Raw genomic sequence first — 19,775 nt, 5'->3', positions numbered from 1 at the left:
AATTGACAAAATCAAATATTTAAAAACAAAACCGTATTAAAATCGTTTTTACAGTAAAAGACACAAACACAAAGACACAAACACAAATTGTGTGCTTTAAAATAGTGCTTTAAAATAGATCCATATTTCTGTATTGAAAATAAAGATTATAAATCACGGTTTTAATTGCAAAAGATGTTACACACTTAACAAGGATTGTGCAAATATTCACATACAACAAAACACATGGTTTAAACATTTCAAGCAACGTCTCTTCACTGTGCAAATGTTAAAATACATTTGAAAGTAACTGCTCTTTGACTACAGAGTTTGTATTTTAAGCTAATAATACTGGAGTGTAAACATGTGAAAAAAGACTTGTGTCTGAAAACACACAAAGTCTTGAGCTTTAGCAAACTATGAAATAAATCACTGGATCTTCTTTACACTTGGTTTTAAACCCAGTCTCGGCTCAGTCCAAGTTTAAATGTGCTTTTCTATTTTTTAATAATGATCATAAACCTGACGTGTTTAAAAAACTAAAACAAACAAACAAACAAAAAACATGATTTAACAGTTTAGTTATCAAAAAGAAAACATATCACAAAACAAACTGATCTCTGTAAACCTGCTGACACCCCCTCCACACCCACTATCACTTTACTTTAGTTGACTCACTTCCATGTTTGCTTTATTTAATTGCTCTGGAGATTTAGGAATGCCTGCTAATGTAAACAGGAGATGACAGCACAACTCTGTTTAGGCAGAGCAGAAGTGTTGCAAAATATGAAGGTGGGATATATTAAGTTTGTTTTTTTTTGTTTGTTTGTTTTTAAAGAAGAAGCTTTGCTGAATTTTCTTCTCTTTAGGAGATTAGTATGTTAACTCTAATATATATGTTTGTGTCAAATTATTCACAGAAGCATGGTTACATAGAAAAGTGTCCTACCTTTGTTTCAGTTCATTGAAAGCATCACCCTTTTAGTGGCTATACAACTGGAACAAAGCCAAAAATCAGATAAAGCTGCTGTAATAAGCTGAAATGAAAACTGGCCAACATGGCACCTGACTGGACTCTAATGGATCACCTTTGATGCAATTTAAAGAGAAATATTGTATTGACCCACTGTGAGGCTTCTACTATTTAAATTTAAATCAATGCAGGCAGTGATGGGTAATAAAATATTTAACTTTATGTTTGGTTCATTCAAACTATTTAGTGCCATTTGAGTCCCCATGACAGAATCTATGTATTTTGTATAAAATGGTCAAATAATTATTTCTAAAAGCTTTCTTTATGCCATTAACCGTCTTCTACCATAGAAACAATCATATGTGTCCACAAATATTTCTTTTTACAGTAATAATCACTGACTTTTAGCACAAGTAGCTTGAACTGCTATGTCCCCAAATTGTGTCTTTGTTCAAGTTATGCGTTTCATGATTATTGTTACATATCCTTATTTATAATCTTCAGATGCTTTTTTGTTTGTTTGTTTTTTTGCTATTAATACATCTTTTACTGCCTAAAGTCTTTGCCTGTCCCTCAGTTACTCTCATGGATATCACTGATTTTCAGCACAACTTACACAGGACTTACAGGCAGTAGTATTTTTTTTTAGCTCGCACAGCTCAGACGCAGCAGCAGCAGCATCAGAAGAAGCAAAAACACCAAGACCCTGATACAGTGACTGAGTGAATGTGGTCTGAACTCTGTGGAGGAGATTCACCGTGTCAGAGACGCTGTAGAAGGACAAAATACCTCCACTGTGGTCCAGGTACACGCCTATTCTGGAGGACTGAGGGCCTCTGATTAAAGTGCTGGTGGCATTGTGTCTGAACTGATAACTGTTATGAAAACACTCTAAAGCCCAGGACTGGTCATCATTTCCAAATCCACTTTCATACCCTGTTCTTCTGATATCTTTGTAGATAACCACTATTGAAACTTCAAATGACTTCTTCTCCACCTCCCAGTAATGACGTCCACTCAGGCTCTCTCTGCTCAGGACCTGAAACATGTCAGTGAATCTGTCTTGATGACTGGGATATAACTGTTTTTCACTCATCACAGTTGCTTTTCTGTTCCCTTCAGATAGTGACAAGTGTGTGTTTGCTGTGTTTGGATCCAGTGTGAGTATTTGTGAGTGTTGTAAACATTCTGCTCGGGTCTTAGGCTCTCCTGATGGTACTGAGACACTAACTTCTTTCTCTATCAGTGAGATTTTGGTGGAAGTATCGGTAAGAATCACGTGTAGTTTTTCTTTGGCCTTGTGCGCAGCTAGTGCCATGTCCTCGAAGTACTGCAGAAGATGCATGTTAATCCTGCGTGGGTCGGTTCCCTGATTTATGCATGTCAAAGAGGAGTAATTTTGAATAAACGTTGCATGATCTTTTGTATGTGACAGCTGCTCCAGCTCAGCATCTCTCCTCCTCAGCCACCTGAGCTCCTGCTGCAGCTTGGCTCGAAGCTCTTTGGCTCGACTGACCTTTGTCTTCTGCTGGGATTTAATCTGCAACTTCACATCAGAGCTCATGTTGTTGATAAGATGAAGCAACTGAGTAAAGATCTCCTCACTTTCCTTGAGAGCCTTATCAGCAGAATAATTGATGGCATCCATCTCATGCTGAAGCACCTTCAAATCATTCTCTCTGTCCTGGATTCTCTTTTTAATCTTTTGTTGACTTGAAACAAGCTCCCCCTCCCATTTACTGCATTCTTCTGAGGCCAAGATAATGTCGTGGTGTTTGTGTTCATACACTGCGCAGAGAAGGCAGATACACTTCTGGTCTGTGCGGCAGAAAAGCTTCAACTCTTTACCGTGACAAGAGCAGATGTTCCCCTGGAGCTTCCCTGATTGTTTGATGAGCTTGTGTTTTTTATAGGCAGGGGATTCATAGTGAGGGTGGAAGTGTTGCCCACAGTAAGAGACCAGACGCTCCAGACAGGATTTGGTAGCTTTCAGCTTCCTCCCAGAGCAGACATCAAAGGTCACATCTCCAGGTCCAGCGCAGCAGTGATCAGCTTGGAGTTCAGTCGTCTGCAGCTCTTCCACTAACTCTGCCAAGACAGTGTTTTTCACCAGAGCAGGCCTCGGTGTGAAGGTCTGTCTGCACTGAGGACAGCTGTGGGTTTTCTTGTGATCTTCCTCATCCCAGTGATGTTTAACACAGTTTGTACAGTAGCTGTGTCCACAGGGAATAGTCACCGGATCCTTCAGCAGATCCAAACAGATCGAACAGCAGAGCTTTTTCTTCTCTACTTGAATATGTTGCTGCTCCATTTCACGAAGAGACACTGAATGTGAAACAGTTTCCCTTTCTTATACACACACCAATGCGCACAGACAGATAGGCACACACACGTAGAAAATACAGACCAAAGCTTAGTTCTCCTTTGTCATGTGCCTCTGCTTCTCTGAAATGAATGAACATTTATATGTTCATGTTTCCAACACCCAGCCCCTTTCCACCAGTGCAGTAAGAGGCAGGAAGTTGGAGACATGAAAGCTGTGGGGGAGGCTGTAACAGGAATCTGGAGATGACTAAGGAGTTAGTCACATCCATTTCCTGGAAGGGGCAGCATGTGTTTACATTCCTGCCGCATAAAATTAATTCATCATGTTTGTTTTCATTTTTTGCAATACACTTTATCCTTTTATAGAAGCTGTTCAAGTTTGCCAATGATGCCTAAACACTCCAGTCAGGACTTAGCCAGTTATGTCAGACTTACGTGAATATTGCCATGATATCATGTTTTACTTTTGCCACGTGTGGCATAGTGTGATGGGCTCGAATAATCCATTTGAACCCTTATGAACTCACTGCCCATTTAATTGTTATGTTAATGCTACACTAGATGTAGATTAATCTCACAGCCTGTCAGCCATATCAAACTATTCTAAAATAAACTTTAAGCTATTTGACTCCACACAGGAGTGCCATATTTAGGGGGAAGTTGGGACAATATTAAGGTCCTGTGACTGACAAAAGCCCCCAAATAATGATAGAAATTTAGATTATTATGAAACATTACACCCTCCGATGCACTCCAGTGAAAAAGTATTTGACACCTTCCTGATTTCTTGGATCTTCTTAGCTCTTCAAGGCAATTTTAATATTAGTCAAATATAACCCAAGTAAATACAGAATGCAGTTTTTAAATGATAATTAAATTTTTTAAGGGAGACACCTACCTAAACACCTACCTGACCATGTGTGGGAAAAGTAATTGCCCCTCTTGTTAAATCATGAATTCACTGTGATTAGCTACAGTTCCATTCATACACAGGCCTGATTACTGCCAGGCCTGATAAATCAAGAAATCAGTGAAGTAGACTAAAAGATCTCAAAAAGCAACACATCCTGCCATGATCTAAAGAAAGAGCTAAGAAATAAAATCATTGACGTTTATTAGTTCTGGAAAGGGTTGCAAAGCAATTTCTAAGGGTTTGGGACTTCAGCGAACCTTGGTGAGAAAATTTATAACAATGATGAACCTTCCTGGGAAAGGCCAGTCTACAAAAAAACCTCAAAAAGCACATCAATGACTCATCCGGGAGGTCAACAAAGAACCCAGAACAGCATCTAAGGAACTGCAGTTCTCACTTGTCTCACTTAAGGTCAGTGTTCATGTTTCAATAACTCAATAACTAACTAATAAGAAAGAGACTGGGCAAAAATGGCATCCATGGGAGAGTGAAACTCGCTGCTTACCAAAAAGAACACAATTATTTTAAAAAATAAATCTTGATGATCTCCAAGACTTAAAATATTCTGTGGACTGACAGGCCAAAATTTGAACTTTGGGAGGTTTTATGTCCTGTTACTTCTGGCATTAAAAAAATAGAGCATCATAACAGCAAACATGTTGGTGGTATTGTGATGGCCTGGGGCTGCTTTCCTGCTTCAAGACCTGGATGACTTCCCATAACTAATGGAACCATAAATTCTGCTCTCTACCAAAAACTCCTGAAGAAAAACTTCTGACCATCACTTCCTGAAGTGCACTAGGGTTATACAACATTACAATGATCCAAAATACACCAGCATGTCTGCCTCTGAATGTAAACATAAATTAAAAAAAAAAAAAGTTTGGAGTAGCACCATGTGAGGGATTATAAATATATTTTCATTATGCTTCCACAATGACAATAAAGACTCTTGAATGTGGTGCATAAAATGAAAAGAAAGTAAAACATGACAGAGAAAAGAATCAAGTCCCTATTAAACAGCTATCTTGAAATACTGCTGTGCTCTTATTGGGCAGTTCTTCTTCTTCTTGTTGTTTTTACTTAAATTCATGGATCTTCCAAGTTCTTACATAGATTTTAATTCAGCTTGTTGAGTCATGTCTCTGCCTTATAAAGTCTTCATCTAGTATTGACAGAGAAAGAGAAGTGAGTGGTCCTAAGTGAAAATGCTGATTGTGAAAGCACTTGGCTTTCTTTGTGCGATGACGGAGGCACAGAAGTCCAACCCTCCCCCCCTCTCTCTTTGTCTCTCTCTTTTGTAAGTCTTTCTAAAAGGAGGTGAGGCTATTTTGTAAGGTGGATAAAAAAATAAAAAAAGGTTAAACACTGTATTTATTTTCCAAATAATGATTCTTGTAACAAAATAAGCCAATAACCAATGAAATCTTATGGTAAATTTTGTGTCTGTTGCTTTGATGTAGAGTTAAATATGGTTGTATACTGACATTTAGTGGTGGTAGCACAGAACTGCAGTTAATTTTGGTCAACATTTTGCAGGTTTAGTTTAGTTAACTTAAGTATAAAAAATATATTGTAACAGAGACTTTAGGAAGGATGAGATTACAAATTCTATTATATCAAATAGCGATTTCCGATGTAGGCACAATTTTGCATGCCTTTTACATCTTGTCAGGGCTGTCATGGTCTGTGGTGGGTGCTTCATTGCTCTGTGACTCCACACCATGACCACCCATTTGGTGTGGAGTCTTGTTATGTCGCGTGTTTCACCACCAGGCGTCCCCATTGCCTAAGTTTCACTGTGTGTCATTCACGTTATCACTTTTTATCCTTTTCTGAGTTATTGAAAGCAAACATCAGCAGTGTTAAATAACTGGACCGTTTTTAACAGTGTCACCAAGCTCAGTACACTAAACTTCTATTCTGAGAATCTGGAAACATGAAAAAAAAAAAAACATTAGATGTGTTGTTTGCTTTCCTATGCATTCATACCAATTTGCTACTGTGTATTAAAAAGATCATTTCTAGGTCTTCAAATACACCAATTTACAAGTATCTCATCCTGCATCCTTTCTAATAGTCAACGAATGTTCTCTGGCTGAAAAACTAAGCTGAATAGAAATCTGTGGGAAAATAGCTCTTTCTTCCTTGATTCATGCTCTGTATATGGTCTCCGTTGCTAGATTAAATCTCACTGAATACAGTATGGTGTTCAGGTTGTAAATCATGATCCCCATTATAGTCAAAAATGAGCTGGGTATGGTTTAGGGCTGGCCTGCAGTCAGTTGTCAAGTATCTATTGTATGACCATTCAGTGTCTAACAGTTTGTCAGCGAGATCCGTGTGCTTGTAACATCTTGTTTTAAAAAGCTACTATAGTCACAGCTAAGATGATTAAGGTTTCAAATTGGAAGTCCTCAAACAAATAAGTGTCATCATGGAGGCCACATCCATCTTTTATATCCAGGTGTGGTCTCAGGTTTACATACACTCATCAGGGGCATTAATGTAGTGGTAATTTGGGGCTTTTAATGATTTCATTTAACTCTTTTCTTTTCAGGGTGGAATGATTTTACAGCTTGCATCTTTAATGACTTTATAAAACAAGAATTGGGCACAAAAGTTTGAAGCCATCAGCAAGCTTCTGGCACAGTCCTGGCACAGTTAAACACATTTTTTTTGGTAGATTGGAAGATTTAACGCTATGGTTTCCTGGCATGCTTACAGCTTTGGGAAGGCCATTCTAGAGGCTTAATGTTAGCCTTCTTTATCCATTCCAAACCCAGTTTTGATGTGTATTTGGGACCATTAATCTGTTGAAACACTTAACTGTATCCAAGTTTCAAACATTTTGCTGATTTCAGGTGAAGTAAAAAAAGAAAAAAGAAAATTGGAGGCAGTCCAGCATCATTATTCCATCCACGTTGTGCAATGTACCTGTACAGAGTATGATGCTACCATCACCATGCTGGACAGTTGGTATAGTGTTTATAGGTTTGAAAGACCTACCTTTACTCCCCCAAACATACGTTTTGTCATTGTGGCCGAATATCTCAGTCTTTGTCTCATCTGACCAAAAAACTTTTCCACAGAACACATTTAGCTTGTCCACGTGGAATGCTGAAAATTTCAGTCGAGCTTGAAGGTGTTGGAGCTGCACTTCTTCATCAGCACCCTTTCAGTCCACGGTGATGTGAAACCCAATTCACTGTGCACAGTGATGCTGGTGTTCCAGCACTTTCCAGTCCATGGCAGTCTTGAGAATTGGTGGTTACTTGGTTGTTCTTTCACATCCTAACCAATTTCCACTCATCTGACGGTGACAGTTCATTCCATAGTGGTGACACATATGAATAACTTGTACCTATGTACGGTTGTTTGAACTGATGATCTTGGAATCTACAATTGTTTAAAAAATGGCTCTAAGAGACCTTCCAAACTTGAAAACATGTAAATCTAGAGTCTTAGATCTTTAGATCTTCACTAAGTTATTTTTCAAGGAATCGGAAGCTGTGATTTTTTTTTTTTTTTATGTGGACTGCAACAGGTTACACTCGAGTATAGGTGCTTATGGCATCGACCATAACAGGGGCTTAGAACGCTTTATGCTGGTCTTTCTTTTAATTTATCATTCAGCAGAGAGTTATTGCAGGTTATGTAAGAAGTGCTGGTAATGGAGATGAGCAGATGTTCCAAGAACCTATTCAAGTTCTCCTTTTATTCACTGTTTTTTTTCCTATTCTTTGACTTTGATGGAAGACCAGGCTCTGTTCCAAGTATGTCCATATTTACCAGCTAATTAAGCGGAGAAACGTGACATTCTGAATCACATCTCCATGGTAACAATTTGCGGTGGTAAAAAGTTTAATCATGAACTCAGTCAGCACATGCATGATCACACACACACACACACACACACACACACACACACACACACACACACACACTCTTTCACTTGAGCACATGCACATAAACCACTATGTCAAGCACAGTCACTGAAAGCTCGCTCCAAAGGTCTCTGTATTTTTATTCCCTAGCTCACGTTGCACCTCACACGTTTACAGAGACATGTGGTATCCATGACAACGCAGATGCTGAGACTAAGATTTGAGGAAAAACTAAAGTCAAGCCCAGTAAAAAAGTTCAATGTGTTAGATATTTGTGAAAGGAAGCAGCCTGAGCTCCTCTCCTTAAAAATTTTACTTTGTCAGTTGCACTAAAACACTCTAAAAATGTATTGTTTTTCTATACTGTTTGTTTTTGTAAAGAAAATATTCAGGTATGCTTATACTGCATTCACACTGTGTTTGGGATGATTACCATGTTGGAAATTGATATTGTTAATCAGATGCTTTCCAGGAGGTATCTCATGGTGTGTGATGGCATCAGCCACACAGGGGTAAATCAGTCCATTTGTTCACTTTATTAGTTTGTTTTGCAGTTTTTTTTTTCATTAATATAATTCATTAATCATTTGGTTAAACCTAACACTGATATTATGAGGCACGCACATAGTAGCATTGTGTGTTTTTTCTAAAATGTTTTGTTATATTAATTATGTTTCTCTTTCTTTGAGTTACCTGGGTTTGGGCGGTGGCTGTTTCCTGTCTGGGCAAAAGGCATGGCTGAGGTATCTGGGAACAAAATGCCTGCTCAGCAGGACCAACCATGGGCTTACCTGAGCAGGGGTGTTTTAGGTTTAGTTAGGTTATTCTGTGCTTAGTTAATATTAGTGTGTGTTTTTGTTTTTGTGTGTAAATGGTTTGGCCAAATCATTATAAAAGCTACCCTCATGTGTCTTTGTAATTAGGTTAGTTTGTGAGTTAAGTTGTGTCCACTTTGTTTGTTTAAGTTTGTGGAAATTGCTTTTCGTAGAGTTATATTTAGTTGACCTCTTTTATGGGCCTACTAATTATGTTTTGGAATTTTGTCATTTTTGAAACTTTTTGAGGGTTAAAAGAAAGAAACCCCTTTTTGAAGATATTTTTGCCTGTGTCCTCTATGCCTTGGCTGCTTGGTCCCTCACATGGTGGATAAAAATCTGACGGTACTTTCTGGAATTCCATCAGTTTGGTCAGGATTCCCTAACACCACATCGCCGACATGTTTTACATATGGCTGTAGACACTCAGTTCTGACCTCCTCTGTACATATTGATAATAATTTGAGCCAAAAAATTCAAATTTGTGTTTAATTATTTATTGACAGCCATCCTTCCACTGAGACCATTTCCGATGAGGCTTCCCTGAACAGTAGATGGATCAACTGAAGGTCCAGATGCATCTGGACAAATTGTGTTGTCTTTGGCATTTTCCATAGAGGGAGCTAAGAAAATGGGAACAAACTACATCTTTTGAGACAGGCTGCTAGTAACAAAGTGCCTAAAATTGGTTAAAGGCTAAAATGAAAAGCAGCCAATGTCTAAAGAAGAACTAAAAGACCTTCAGAGAACCTGGAGAACTTTCCTCAAGACCCCTTTAAAAGATTACCAGAGAGTCTTGCTGATTGGAATCAAAATATAAAGAAATGAGGCATGGCTCACAACTTTTGCACAGCCCTTTAGGTGCACCAGTTTTTTTTTTTATTCTTTATTATTATTTTATTGTTTTGCTTGCAAACAAAAAACACAAAAAAAAATTGCAGCATCTCCTTCATAGCTGATTTGTGTTGAGATCTAAATCAAATTACATCTTTTGATATAATCCCATATTTAAACGGCATAGTGGGTTAACATATCAAACATTTTCTTAAAAAGAATTGCCACTAATTACTGAATCGTCTTTGTTTTATTTGTTATGTAAAATAAAAACAAATTAGTAGAATAAATGTGTTTCCACCTGTTGAACATTAATACCAAAGTGAATGAGAAAGGAACTGTAGGCGCTAGGACCCGGCAAACGCATCTATTTTCTGGTGGGATGAATGTGTATCAACCACGCTCATACCAAGGTGACTTCATGTACTGTAGGAATTTTAAAACTTACACTTCTAAAGGTTTCCTGTCAAATTGAATTATTTTTAAATTTTTATTTATTTTCGGTTATGATGATTCTTTAATCTGTGCTTTGAGTTTGGAAATGTAAGAACCCGCCTTCTCACAGATACCTCAAACAATAAATACAATGTGATATATGCATTTGCGCTTGAATAATCCATCTTTTTTATGGTGTATGAAGCAGGGGGTCGTTTTACGGGGTTCATTGAATTAGGGTCCTTTGTGGTCCTTATGTAATGCAGTGGATTGAAGAATGCATAGTAATCATGAAACCTGGTTCTATTGTCAGATGACAGCATCTGCTACATTTCCTGATAAAGATGGTGGATTTTATGCAGAAGAGCTTCAAACATCAAGGGACAACAGAAAAGCTGAGGAACAGCAGAACTGGTAGATTAAAGAAAAAAAAACAACAACAACCAAACGTATGTTTCAAAAGCTTTTCTGTTCACATTATGAGCAGCAAATTGGCTTCCTATTACGGTGCCTCACACAAGTGGAACAATCTGGAGAAGCTTGTAAAATTAGATATGCTAATCCCTTTTAATCAATTGAAATCCCATGTGGGGCACTGAGCAGTGTGAACGCATGTGTTTTTTTTAAACGTCCCTTATGTTGATGTCTTCTTTTGATTTTGCTTTTTATGTTTTTGCTTTCATTGATTGATGTGCATTGTTATCATGGCATTCCTTTAAAGGTGGGCGTGGTCTTGATGGCCTCTCTTGTTTAATTAAAGGTCACATGACCCCCAAAAACATGTTTTATGATTCACTAATCAAACATCTGCAGGCTCTGTATCATCTCCTTCCTGTGTTTCTGTAAAGTAGGTTGATATTTATTCGCAGCAAGTTCAGCTTCACTTGTATTGACAGCACACTGGGATGTTTTACAAATATTAAACCTCCACAGGTGTTTTTTTTAATGCTGTAAAGTTAAAACTTTTAACATGGAAGTCTTTGGGAATTTACTTGCTTTTGGATTCATTTTCAAATGGAATTAAAGAAGCTGCAGTTTTTTCCATTTACAAACTCCCAAAACCTGGAATAAATACAAGTCAAGTCAATTGGTTTTATTGTCATTCCAACCATGTGCAGTGGTACAGTACACAGTGAAACAAGACAGCGTTCCTCCAAGACCATTGTGCTACATATGACATATAAGACACAATCAACGCAGAACTACATAAAGTGCAATGTACAATGTACAATTACACTACAGTACAATAGAAATGTGCAAAAGACGGAGTATTGTCCAAAAAGTCACTTGGTGTATGAAGGTGTGTGTGTGTGTGTGTGTGTGTGTGTGTGTGTGTGAGATTCTGCACATAAGTGCTTGGTAGTGACATGTATGAAGGTATGCGTGTGTGTGTGAAGGCACTGAATGTACGGTAAATGGACTGGTTTTTATGTAGTGCTTTTCTACTTTCACTGGAGCGCTCTTTGCCTTGTTCACCTATTTACACCCATTCATACAAGCATTTTTTGTACACTTTAAGTATCTTTTTTATATCAGCATTATCAAAGTGGACTTTCGTAGCACAGTTCCAGAATTATTTGCCTAATATTTATTGTGTATTTATGTCTTTAAATTGGCATAAATGGCATTCCATATAATGAAACCAATATGTTGTATTTTTATTATTGAGTGCGCTACCAATAACGTGCTTGTTATATAGAACATATCACATAATATCAACACAAAAACTTATTGATATTTAGTCAAAGTATGGGCACATCGATGCACGTCTTAGCCAAAAAGATGAAAAATCCGAGGTCACAGAGAGTCCCTGAAAGCAGCTCGATCGTCTATTCTCCACCCTAAAGGAAGCCGTGCGACATCCATCAGACTCGCAGGACTCTCAGAGGTACTCTCGAGCTGTCCCCAGCCTGTAGCTCCAACAAACAGCCCGCTGGGACATCACGCTGCGCTCCGGGCAGGCTGCTGATCTCTGCCCGGATTTACCCCTCGAACAGGACTGTGGGAGCGATGCGACGTCTCGGAGGAGGAGGAGGAGACGAACTGGCCAGGCAGAAGCAGACACCTGAGAGGAGGATCTGAGTTTGTTTCTGTAACGTCAAAGAAAGGTGAGTGGCAAAAAGAAAAGAGCGGAATGTTTCCTGCGGGCTCGGCTGGTGCCTGGCGCAGACGCGTGTTTGCTTGTTGGTGTTTGGTGCGTGTTACTTGTCGTGTCCAGCATCGGTAGCAGGCAGGCGGTATGAGTCATAGCCCCGGCGCAGGGCTGCTGGAGGATCTGCTGAGGAGCAAAGTGTCTGCAGCCTCCAGACCAACAGTCTGTTATCAGCCCACTGCACATGCAAAGCGCTGCACCTCTACGCCATTTACGCAAACGACTCTCGTGCATTTTCCTCTTTGGAGTCCGCGTGCACTGTGATCGTAGTTGGAGTCTGCGTGGGTGTTCACGCACGTGCATATAAGTGACGTGATAGCTGCCTCACCTGACAGGCAGGTGTGTGAGAGTGAAATTCAGAAGTGCTGCGTTAAACTTCAGGTTTGAAGCTGTGCTTCCGGTAAATGCGAAAGATAAAGCGATGTCTTGCACAACGGTGCGGCTCCAACTTTACGGCAACAGTTTGCTTTGAACCTTTTCATGTCTGGGGTTTATTTTGTTTTTTCCACAAAGCAGTGGCCTGCTGAAGCCACCAGAAAGCGAACCACAGTTTGGTGCAGCCTGCAGAGAAGACTCGGTTTCCGAAAGTTTATTTTAATGAATTATTCTTGGCTCTGTATGATGTCACTTTTGGCTGTAAGCACAGAAACCTCACCTACCTGCTGTTCAAACCTTCTGTTTGCCAGGGGCACTCAGTCAGAGGTAAGGGTGGCCTTAAATGAATATGAGCTAAAATCATAAAGTATAAGATAACCTGGCATTATTTACCTGTTAGAATCAAATAGAACAGCCATTATTAACTGGAAGGTTATGTGTTTGCATCTCCTCTGTCTCCCTGAAATATTATTTAGAAATGTATGTTTATGTTTAAATCTAATTGTACCATTGTAGCTGAAGAACAACAGTCTCAGCAGGAATCGGTATCAGAAATTTTTATGGGAATTATATCAGCGTGTGATCGACTGGCGACCTCAACTAAAGTGTACTCCTACCTTTGGCCTGCTGCACTGTAATCATGCATGTAGTAAGAAAGTGCCTCAAAGGGATCAAGAGTAGCAAGGTGATGTATAAGTACCAGTCCATTTACCTTTTATCTTCTGTGTAAAATTAATCTTTTTCCATAATGGAATTTAAACATAAAAGTTAGCCTTTTATTATTAAATCCTGTATTTAAACAGGTAAGCTAACTAAGATTGAGATCTCTTTTTCAAGAGAGGACTGCATACAAACATACACATGCAACATTCAAAAACTGACACAAAGAGCTGCACAGTTAAGGGACAAATGCATTATACACACAAATGAAGACCAACTCATACAAGAACAGTTGCAGATAGACAAACGTAAAACCCTACAGAGAATGCAGCTTAATAGTTCTTTGGAGCTTGTTCCATTTATAGGCAGCAATGAATCTGAATCCAGTTTTCCCAAGTTCAGTGTGAACACGAGCTACAGATGATGTTCAAATGTCCTGAAACCTGACATTGTAGGTACTTTATTTAAATTCAGTCAAGGAGTTGAGGTAATAATAATAATAATAATGGATTGGATTGGATTTATATAGCGCTTTTCAAGGCACCCAAAGCGCTTTACAATTCCATTATTCATTCACTCTCACATTCACACACTGGTGGAGGCAGCTACAGTTGTAGCCACAGCTGCCCTGGGGCAGACTGACAGAAGCGAGGCTGCCATATCACGCCATCGGCCCCTCTGGTAAGCAGACAAGCACCCTCTCTTCAGTTTGCTAGGGAGCATCATCCCACTTCTTCATAAAAGATACAATGGTGAGTATGAAAAGAACCACCTGTGATGAATTGTAATGCATTGTGAAACAGACTCGAGGTTTCAATGTCGATATGGAAGCATGCATAGAAACAATATCATCATAATCAAGCGCAGACAAACTATGTTAAACATCCCGGTGAGGTAATTAATATTCAGTTTTACTATAATTTAGAAGCCACTTTCAGTGGGTACTCTATTCACAAGGGGTCCCCACAGTGGGTGGCTCCGCATTTTTGATTATGCAGACTTTTACACCCTCCGCCTTCCTGATGCAACCCCAAAAGATTCATTTCTCTTCCCAGGGCTCAAATGGAGATCTTCTTATTAAACAAAAATATGAAAATGACTTTCCTACTCATTGTCAATGTGCATAATTTAAATAAGGTAAAGGGAATAGAAGTCTTGCTGACCTATGCAAACAATTTTTTCATTTGCTTCAAATCCAGGTAAATTCACCTAATTTGAAAATGATATTTCATGTCCACACACAGATGAGGTGTAACAGTAATGAGTATTTTCTTCTGTCCCATAGGTGGACTCGGAGTCTTTGTTGACTCATAAATCAGTTTGTAAACAAAGATGGAAGGAGCAGAGGTAATTAGCGGAAGCAGCCTTTATTGGATGGGTAATGCGGTCGCCATCCCCCGAGCTGCTGGCAGCTTTATTGTTTCTGCAGAGTGAATCCAAGCTGATTTCTTGCTGATAGGCTCATAATGGAAATTACAAATAACATCTGACTTGCTGGCCTGTTATCTGTGCCTGTGTTAGTGTGCACACTAAAGGCCTCGGCTTCCTTAGAGTTGCTATTCATTTGGTCAAATTTCATAAAAAGACAAATTAATAAAGACGAATGAAGCGAAGGGAAAAGTTGCTCTTTGCTTGTGCTGTCAGGTCTGCTGTGATGTGAACTACTGATACAGAAACACTGGTCAGTGAATTTTTAATCTTCAACAAAGCCAAGCAATGCCTGTGTATGTCTGTTAGCTAAAAATCCTTCTTAGATTTCAGTAATTCAGCTGAGGGGTAAAATGTGCAATGTAAATTACAACGTGTAGAATTTCACTGAATATTAATCCCTAAATGTGACCACAGATCAGCCGTGAGTCACAGAAATGCCACAGTGTGACATGTGGGTGCATGAAATATACTTCTACAAAGGGAGGCTCTGAGATGGGACATGGTTAAATTCCATTTACTGGATATGAGTAAAACGGGGCTCTTTTACAGTTCATGGGAAGATGACATGACAGCCCGTGCGTTACACTTCACGTTTGTGCAGCGATTCGTCTGTGACAGAAGCTAATGAGTTAAATATAAAGATTGATCCTCTGGCACATCTGAGTTGTAAAAGCAAACTTGCATGCGTTTTAGAGGCATTTTGCTATTTCACGCTCCATTATCGAGTTGTGGCGTAACCTCTTGATCACAAGCAGCATCTATGACGATCATCCAGTTATAAAGATTTAAATGAACAATTCAGACTTTAGACATGAGGTCACAATAAAGGTAAAAGAAAGAATCTCATCACATTTCATTGTCTTAAAGAAGCTCACATGACATGAAATTTTGTCACCATGAGACTCAGTGCTAGGGTTGGACACTTTTTGGTGAAGCTATCTGCTGCTAGCAGCAGGCTTGGTTATTTTTTTTCCTATTGTATTTAATGGCCTGACCTTTTCAGAATTCAGCCTGCTAAATAAATAGCAGGTAACATGTAATAGAAAATGTGAGCGTTTCTGAAAAGTTCTTGTTTGAGAACAATTTTAGAAAACTGTGTGGTTGTACTTCCTCTCCATTTAAAAGCCTGTGCTGTTGCCACTTGATTATTTCGAGGTTGTAAGGCATCCTTCTTCTGAGTGCCTTTGGTTAGGTCCATGTATAATAATCCTAAACTGGTGACATTAGATATTTTTGTACCATAAAGTTTTTTCCGTGGTTGTCGTCTTTGAAAAATGGTCGTAATCTCTGGATATTGGGATCACAGCAGCTGACTGGAAAACTTGAACATATCAACCAGCCCGAATCCATTTGACACTCTCTGTGGACACACGCATAGTGTTATTTTTCTAAGTATAGTAATGCATCTGAAGCATAGAGGTCTGTAGATTTGTGTGCAGAAACCTTTAAATTCATCTTGTTGTCAGTGACCTGGTTGCTCACCTGATAATCACAGTTTCTGGGTCAGTAACATGAGTGTCCAGTGGGAATTTTTAAGGTGTCAATAAATCCTAATTTGGACAAATGGTTTCTCTTACCTGGGTAAACTCACAAAGTATCCCAACTGAATCTGAAGCAGAAATGCTTTTAAAGTGGGTTAAGTCATAAATAATCAGGTTTTTCATGTTTGTTTTGTACTCTCCTTTATTAACTTCTCTTTATTTTAAAGTCTCATCTGAAATGTGCATTGCAAACTAGGCTGGGCTATAAATGCTGTTTTATGGTTCATGCAACACCAAACTATTCTCGTTCCCAGGGGCTCAAAATCATCAGTTTTACCAAAGATGAGGTATCTCAGAGATCTGCAGGTTCCATGATCTGGATCTCTCACTCCTAACTCTACTTTAAGATTTGAAGAGGCAGCACAGTGCCAACCAGCAGTCAAGAGAGTCAATGAGGTTAAAGCAGTTTCCCTGTAGGCTTTAATAGCACCAGAAATTGCTTTCCAACCGCAGGCATTTCCACCTGGCGTCAGTTAAAAGCAGTGCTGGTTTAAGGCACTTAGATATTGGATCTTTCTTCCTATCTGTAGTGTTCTTGGTGCTTGGATGGGTTTTCTGTGGAAGCTTACAGTTTGTCCTGCTTTTGGAAAAAACTTGAGGGCTAACAGTTTTCTCTGGTCCTCCATAATTTCTGTGTTGCTGGTCTGAGGTAACAATCATATGGAATCACAGTTGGATTAGACCGATTTCAAGATATACAGGCTTATGGAAGTTTCATGCCATTTCCCGAGTTGTATTGGCAGCTTCCGTTCTAAAGTCTGAAAATGCAGTTGGTACCTTTGAGGTTTATCCAGGAAGAATAGGGGCGCTCACGTTAGGTGTTTTGCTGTGATGATTCACAGTGACCTTTTGCCTCCAAGACAGCCTCCCTAACCACTCTGCCCTTTCCTTCTGGCTCTCTGTCTCTGTCACTCCCTCCCTCTCCTCCTCTTCTTCCTCCTGCCACCCACCTGCAGTGTATCGACCAGAAACAGCAGGATTCAGCCTTCCTAAGATGATTAATGCATAGATAAGATTTCCACTTGATAGCAAGGGCCTTGCTGCAGAAACACTCCTCTTCAGGTCGAGCATGGTGTCTGCGTGTTGGCTTTCCTGAGAGCATGGTCTGTCAGGAGAATTAACTTTTAGTTATACAAATGTTTCCTGGCAGAAATAATCGAGTTCAGTTGAAGCTCAATTGCTGGCTGGATCCAAAGATCCCACGTTTATTCTACAGCGTTAAAGAGCTGACTGGCACACCAGACCTGTTATGAATAATTAAGTGTATCTCTGTGATTTATCACAAATTTATGTGCTTATGATGCGCAGAAGCACTTCAGTTTTATTTTTACTTTAGAATTCCAGTTCGTTCTCTGGACCTTCCTTTGCATAAGTCATCTGCTGCATATCAGAGACTAAATGACTCACACCGAAGGGCTGCAAGGCTTGAGGTGCAGATAGCACAGGGCTGAAAGTGATTACTGTTAAATATCCTTGGGATGCCGCACCTGCCTTCACTGTATACATTTTTATCTTTTAATTACTGACTCAAAAGGCATTTAAATCGTTGTACAACAGTAGTTCCCAAATGGAGTGTTATGGCACACTGGTCTGCCTTGACGTGAGTCCAGGTGTACTGTGGGATTTTGTAAGTCATACATTATTGCACAAAATGTTATGAAGGAACTTTTTATTTACTGTACTGTATTTTGCAGGCACTCGTTTGCTAATAGCCTGCAAGCTGTTAAAGAAAAAAACCTTGTCATAAGGAACCCATGTTCTTTTGTGCAGTGACTCAAGAGGCGAAAATATTAAAGTGTGACACATCAAGACCCTGAGAGATGGTCACGAGGATAGAAAATGTATGAGTGGAGTGGAAAATCAAACTGTCAGTAAAAAACATTGTGAAGCTACTGGTCTATTGGAAGTCGAAAGCTCTCAGCCCAAGTGTATCATCTGCTGAGAGGAGCTGATGGTATCATGGTAGGAAGCAAACTGAAGAGGCACTAGGAACCCAAACATCCCTACTGAGTATAACCCTAAAAGAATGCTGAGGCAGCTTTATGTGAAAGTGTCTGATAAGGCCGATGCAGGCGATTTCGATACCAGTGAAGCGCAGATTTGAAAAAGTGCGCCTAAAAGCCATTTGGCTTTCCCTTTGGTGTGGCTTGGGCACAAAATGTGTAGAAAACCACTGAAGAAGATGCCACCAAAATGATCATTGAAATGATCAGCCAGCCTGAAAAATGTTCTATCTGGATCCATGAATCGGTGATGGCTCAAAGTTTTGAGCATTAAAGCAAAGCAAAATGGCAAATGTGGCAAGAAAGTTCTCAAGAGGTAACACTCACACACATGCTCACACAAACAAATGCTTGTCTCCTATTAAACCTATCCAATGGTTGGTTGTCTGCTTAAAGCTTCAAAAATTATTTTCAATTTTGTTTTTCATTGACTGATTTTTATTTTAGTTAATTTTTCAAGTTCACAAAATCATTTCAGTTTCACTTTTTTCTGTGACGACGTCTATTTTTCATTTAAAATCTCTTATTTTAGTTGACTAAACTTGTGACTTGTGTTGTCACATCTAGTTTTAGTTTTTAGTTTAGCCTTACTTAACCTTGGTATAAACAGTTCTGCGTTTTCAGTGTCTCAAAAACACCAACTTCCGGTGTGTTGTGAAATCTAATTGATAGTAAAATACACTTGATTTACTTAATTGAATAGGCCGCTTATGCTAATATTGCTAATATTTAAGTTTCTTTTCTTTTTTTTTAATCATTAGCTCTTTAGCTTGATGTTTTGGTGGTGCTAATATTGGTTGGCATGACCATTATTTTAAATGCTGGTGAGTTTAAACACCGATCTGTGGTTTGAAACAGACTGAAAATGTTCACATATTAAACACAAATCAACATATTCAGAAATTGAAGTAATAGTTTGTTAAAGCCGTACACACGATTAATCTTTCTGCTTGGGTGTTTTAATGACTGTATTCTAGGGCGGGCGATATGGCCTAAAATCCATATCACGGTATAATTTGAAGCGTGTGCAGTATCGATATATATCGCGATATAGTCTTTTCTTCTGTATAACATATTTAACACTTTTTAAATTTATTTATTTTTTCCCCATTTTCTCAAAATCGACAGTGCCTTATGTATGAATTCTGGTTGTGCTTACTGTAGTACACGTCGCGCAGAAATCTGTCAAAAAATGTTTTAGTACGACTTTGGTAAGCTACGAAGCCGCACCGCTTGATGGATTGCCGGAGCATTACGGCTGCCGTAGTCAGTAGCCTTGTGGAGTAATCTGGGTCCAAAACTCCGTCTTCTTCAGGTCCCAAAGTCAAACGAACACTGAAGCATCACTGAGAGTTAAAAACTGTCTAAATTCTTTCATATTTAATAAAATGATCAGTGTTGCTGCTTTGCCAGGTGTAACAATTAAGTTTAATATCCACGCATCCATGAAAA

The 19,775-nt window shown here is 39.1% G+C and overlaps 2 protein-coding genes across 2 annotated transcripts in view; one reads left to right on the top strand and one right to left on the bottom strand.

Moving 5' to 3' along the window:
- Positions 1-134: 134 nt before the first annotated feature.
- LOC146383413 (E3 ubiquitin/ISG15 ligase TRIM25-like) lies at positions 135-3,377 on the bottom strand. Its single transcript, XM_084934650.1, has one exon. It carries the CDS (start codon positions 3,261-3,263, stop codon positions 1,545-1,547), a length of 1,719 nt encoding a protein of 572 aa, XP_084790776.1. The 5' UTR covers positions 3,264-3,377; the 3' UTR covers positions 135-1,544.
- An 8,614-nt stretch (positions 3,378-11,991) lies between these two features.
- rab27b (RAB27B, member RAS oncogene family) overlaps positions 11,992-19,775 on the top strand; it is a 76,956-nt gene continuing 69,172 nt past the window's right edge. Inside the window, exon 1 of the mRNA XM_084934646.1 lies at positions 11,992-12,269. The gene's annotated coding sequence lies outside the window, so the exon portion shown is untranslated. The remainder of the gene's footprint in view (positions 12,270-19,775) is intronic.

This window comes from Perissodus microlepis, chromosome 7 (genome assembly GCF_051167445.1).
Source record: "Perissodus microlepis isolate ML-2025 ecotype Zambia chromosome 7, ASM5116744v1, whole genome shotgun sequence".
Lineage (NCBI taxonomy): Eukaryota > Metazoa > Chordata > Actinopteri > Cichliformes > Cichlidae > Perissodus > Perissodus microlepis.
Note: the sequence above shows the minus strand (reverse complement) of the source record. Positions and strands in the feature narration are given on the sequence as shown.

What these genes read in the sequence shown, in the direction of transcription:
- LOC146383413 (XM_084934650.1), bottom strand. Translation starts at nt 3,263, where the DNA reads ATGGAGCAGCAACATATTCAAGTAGAGAAGAAAAAGCTCTGCTGTTCG.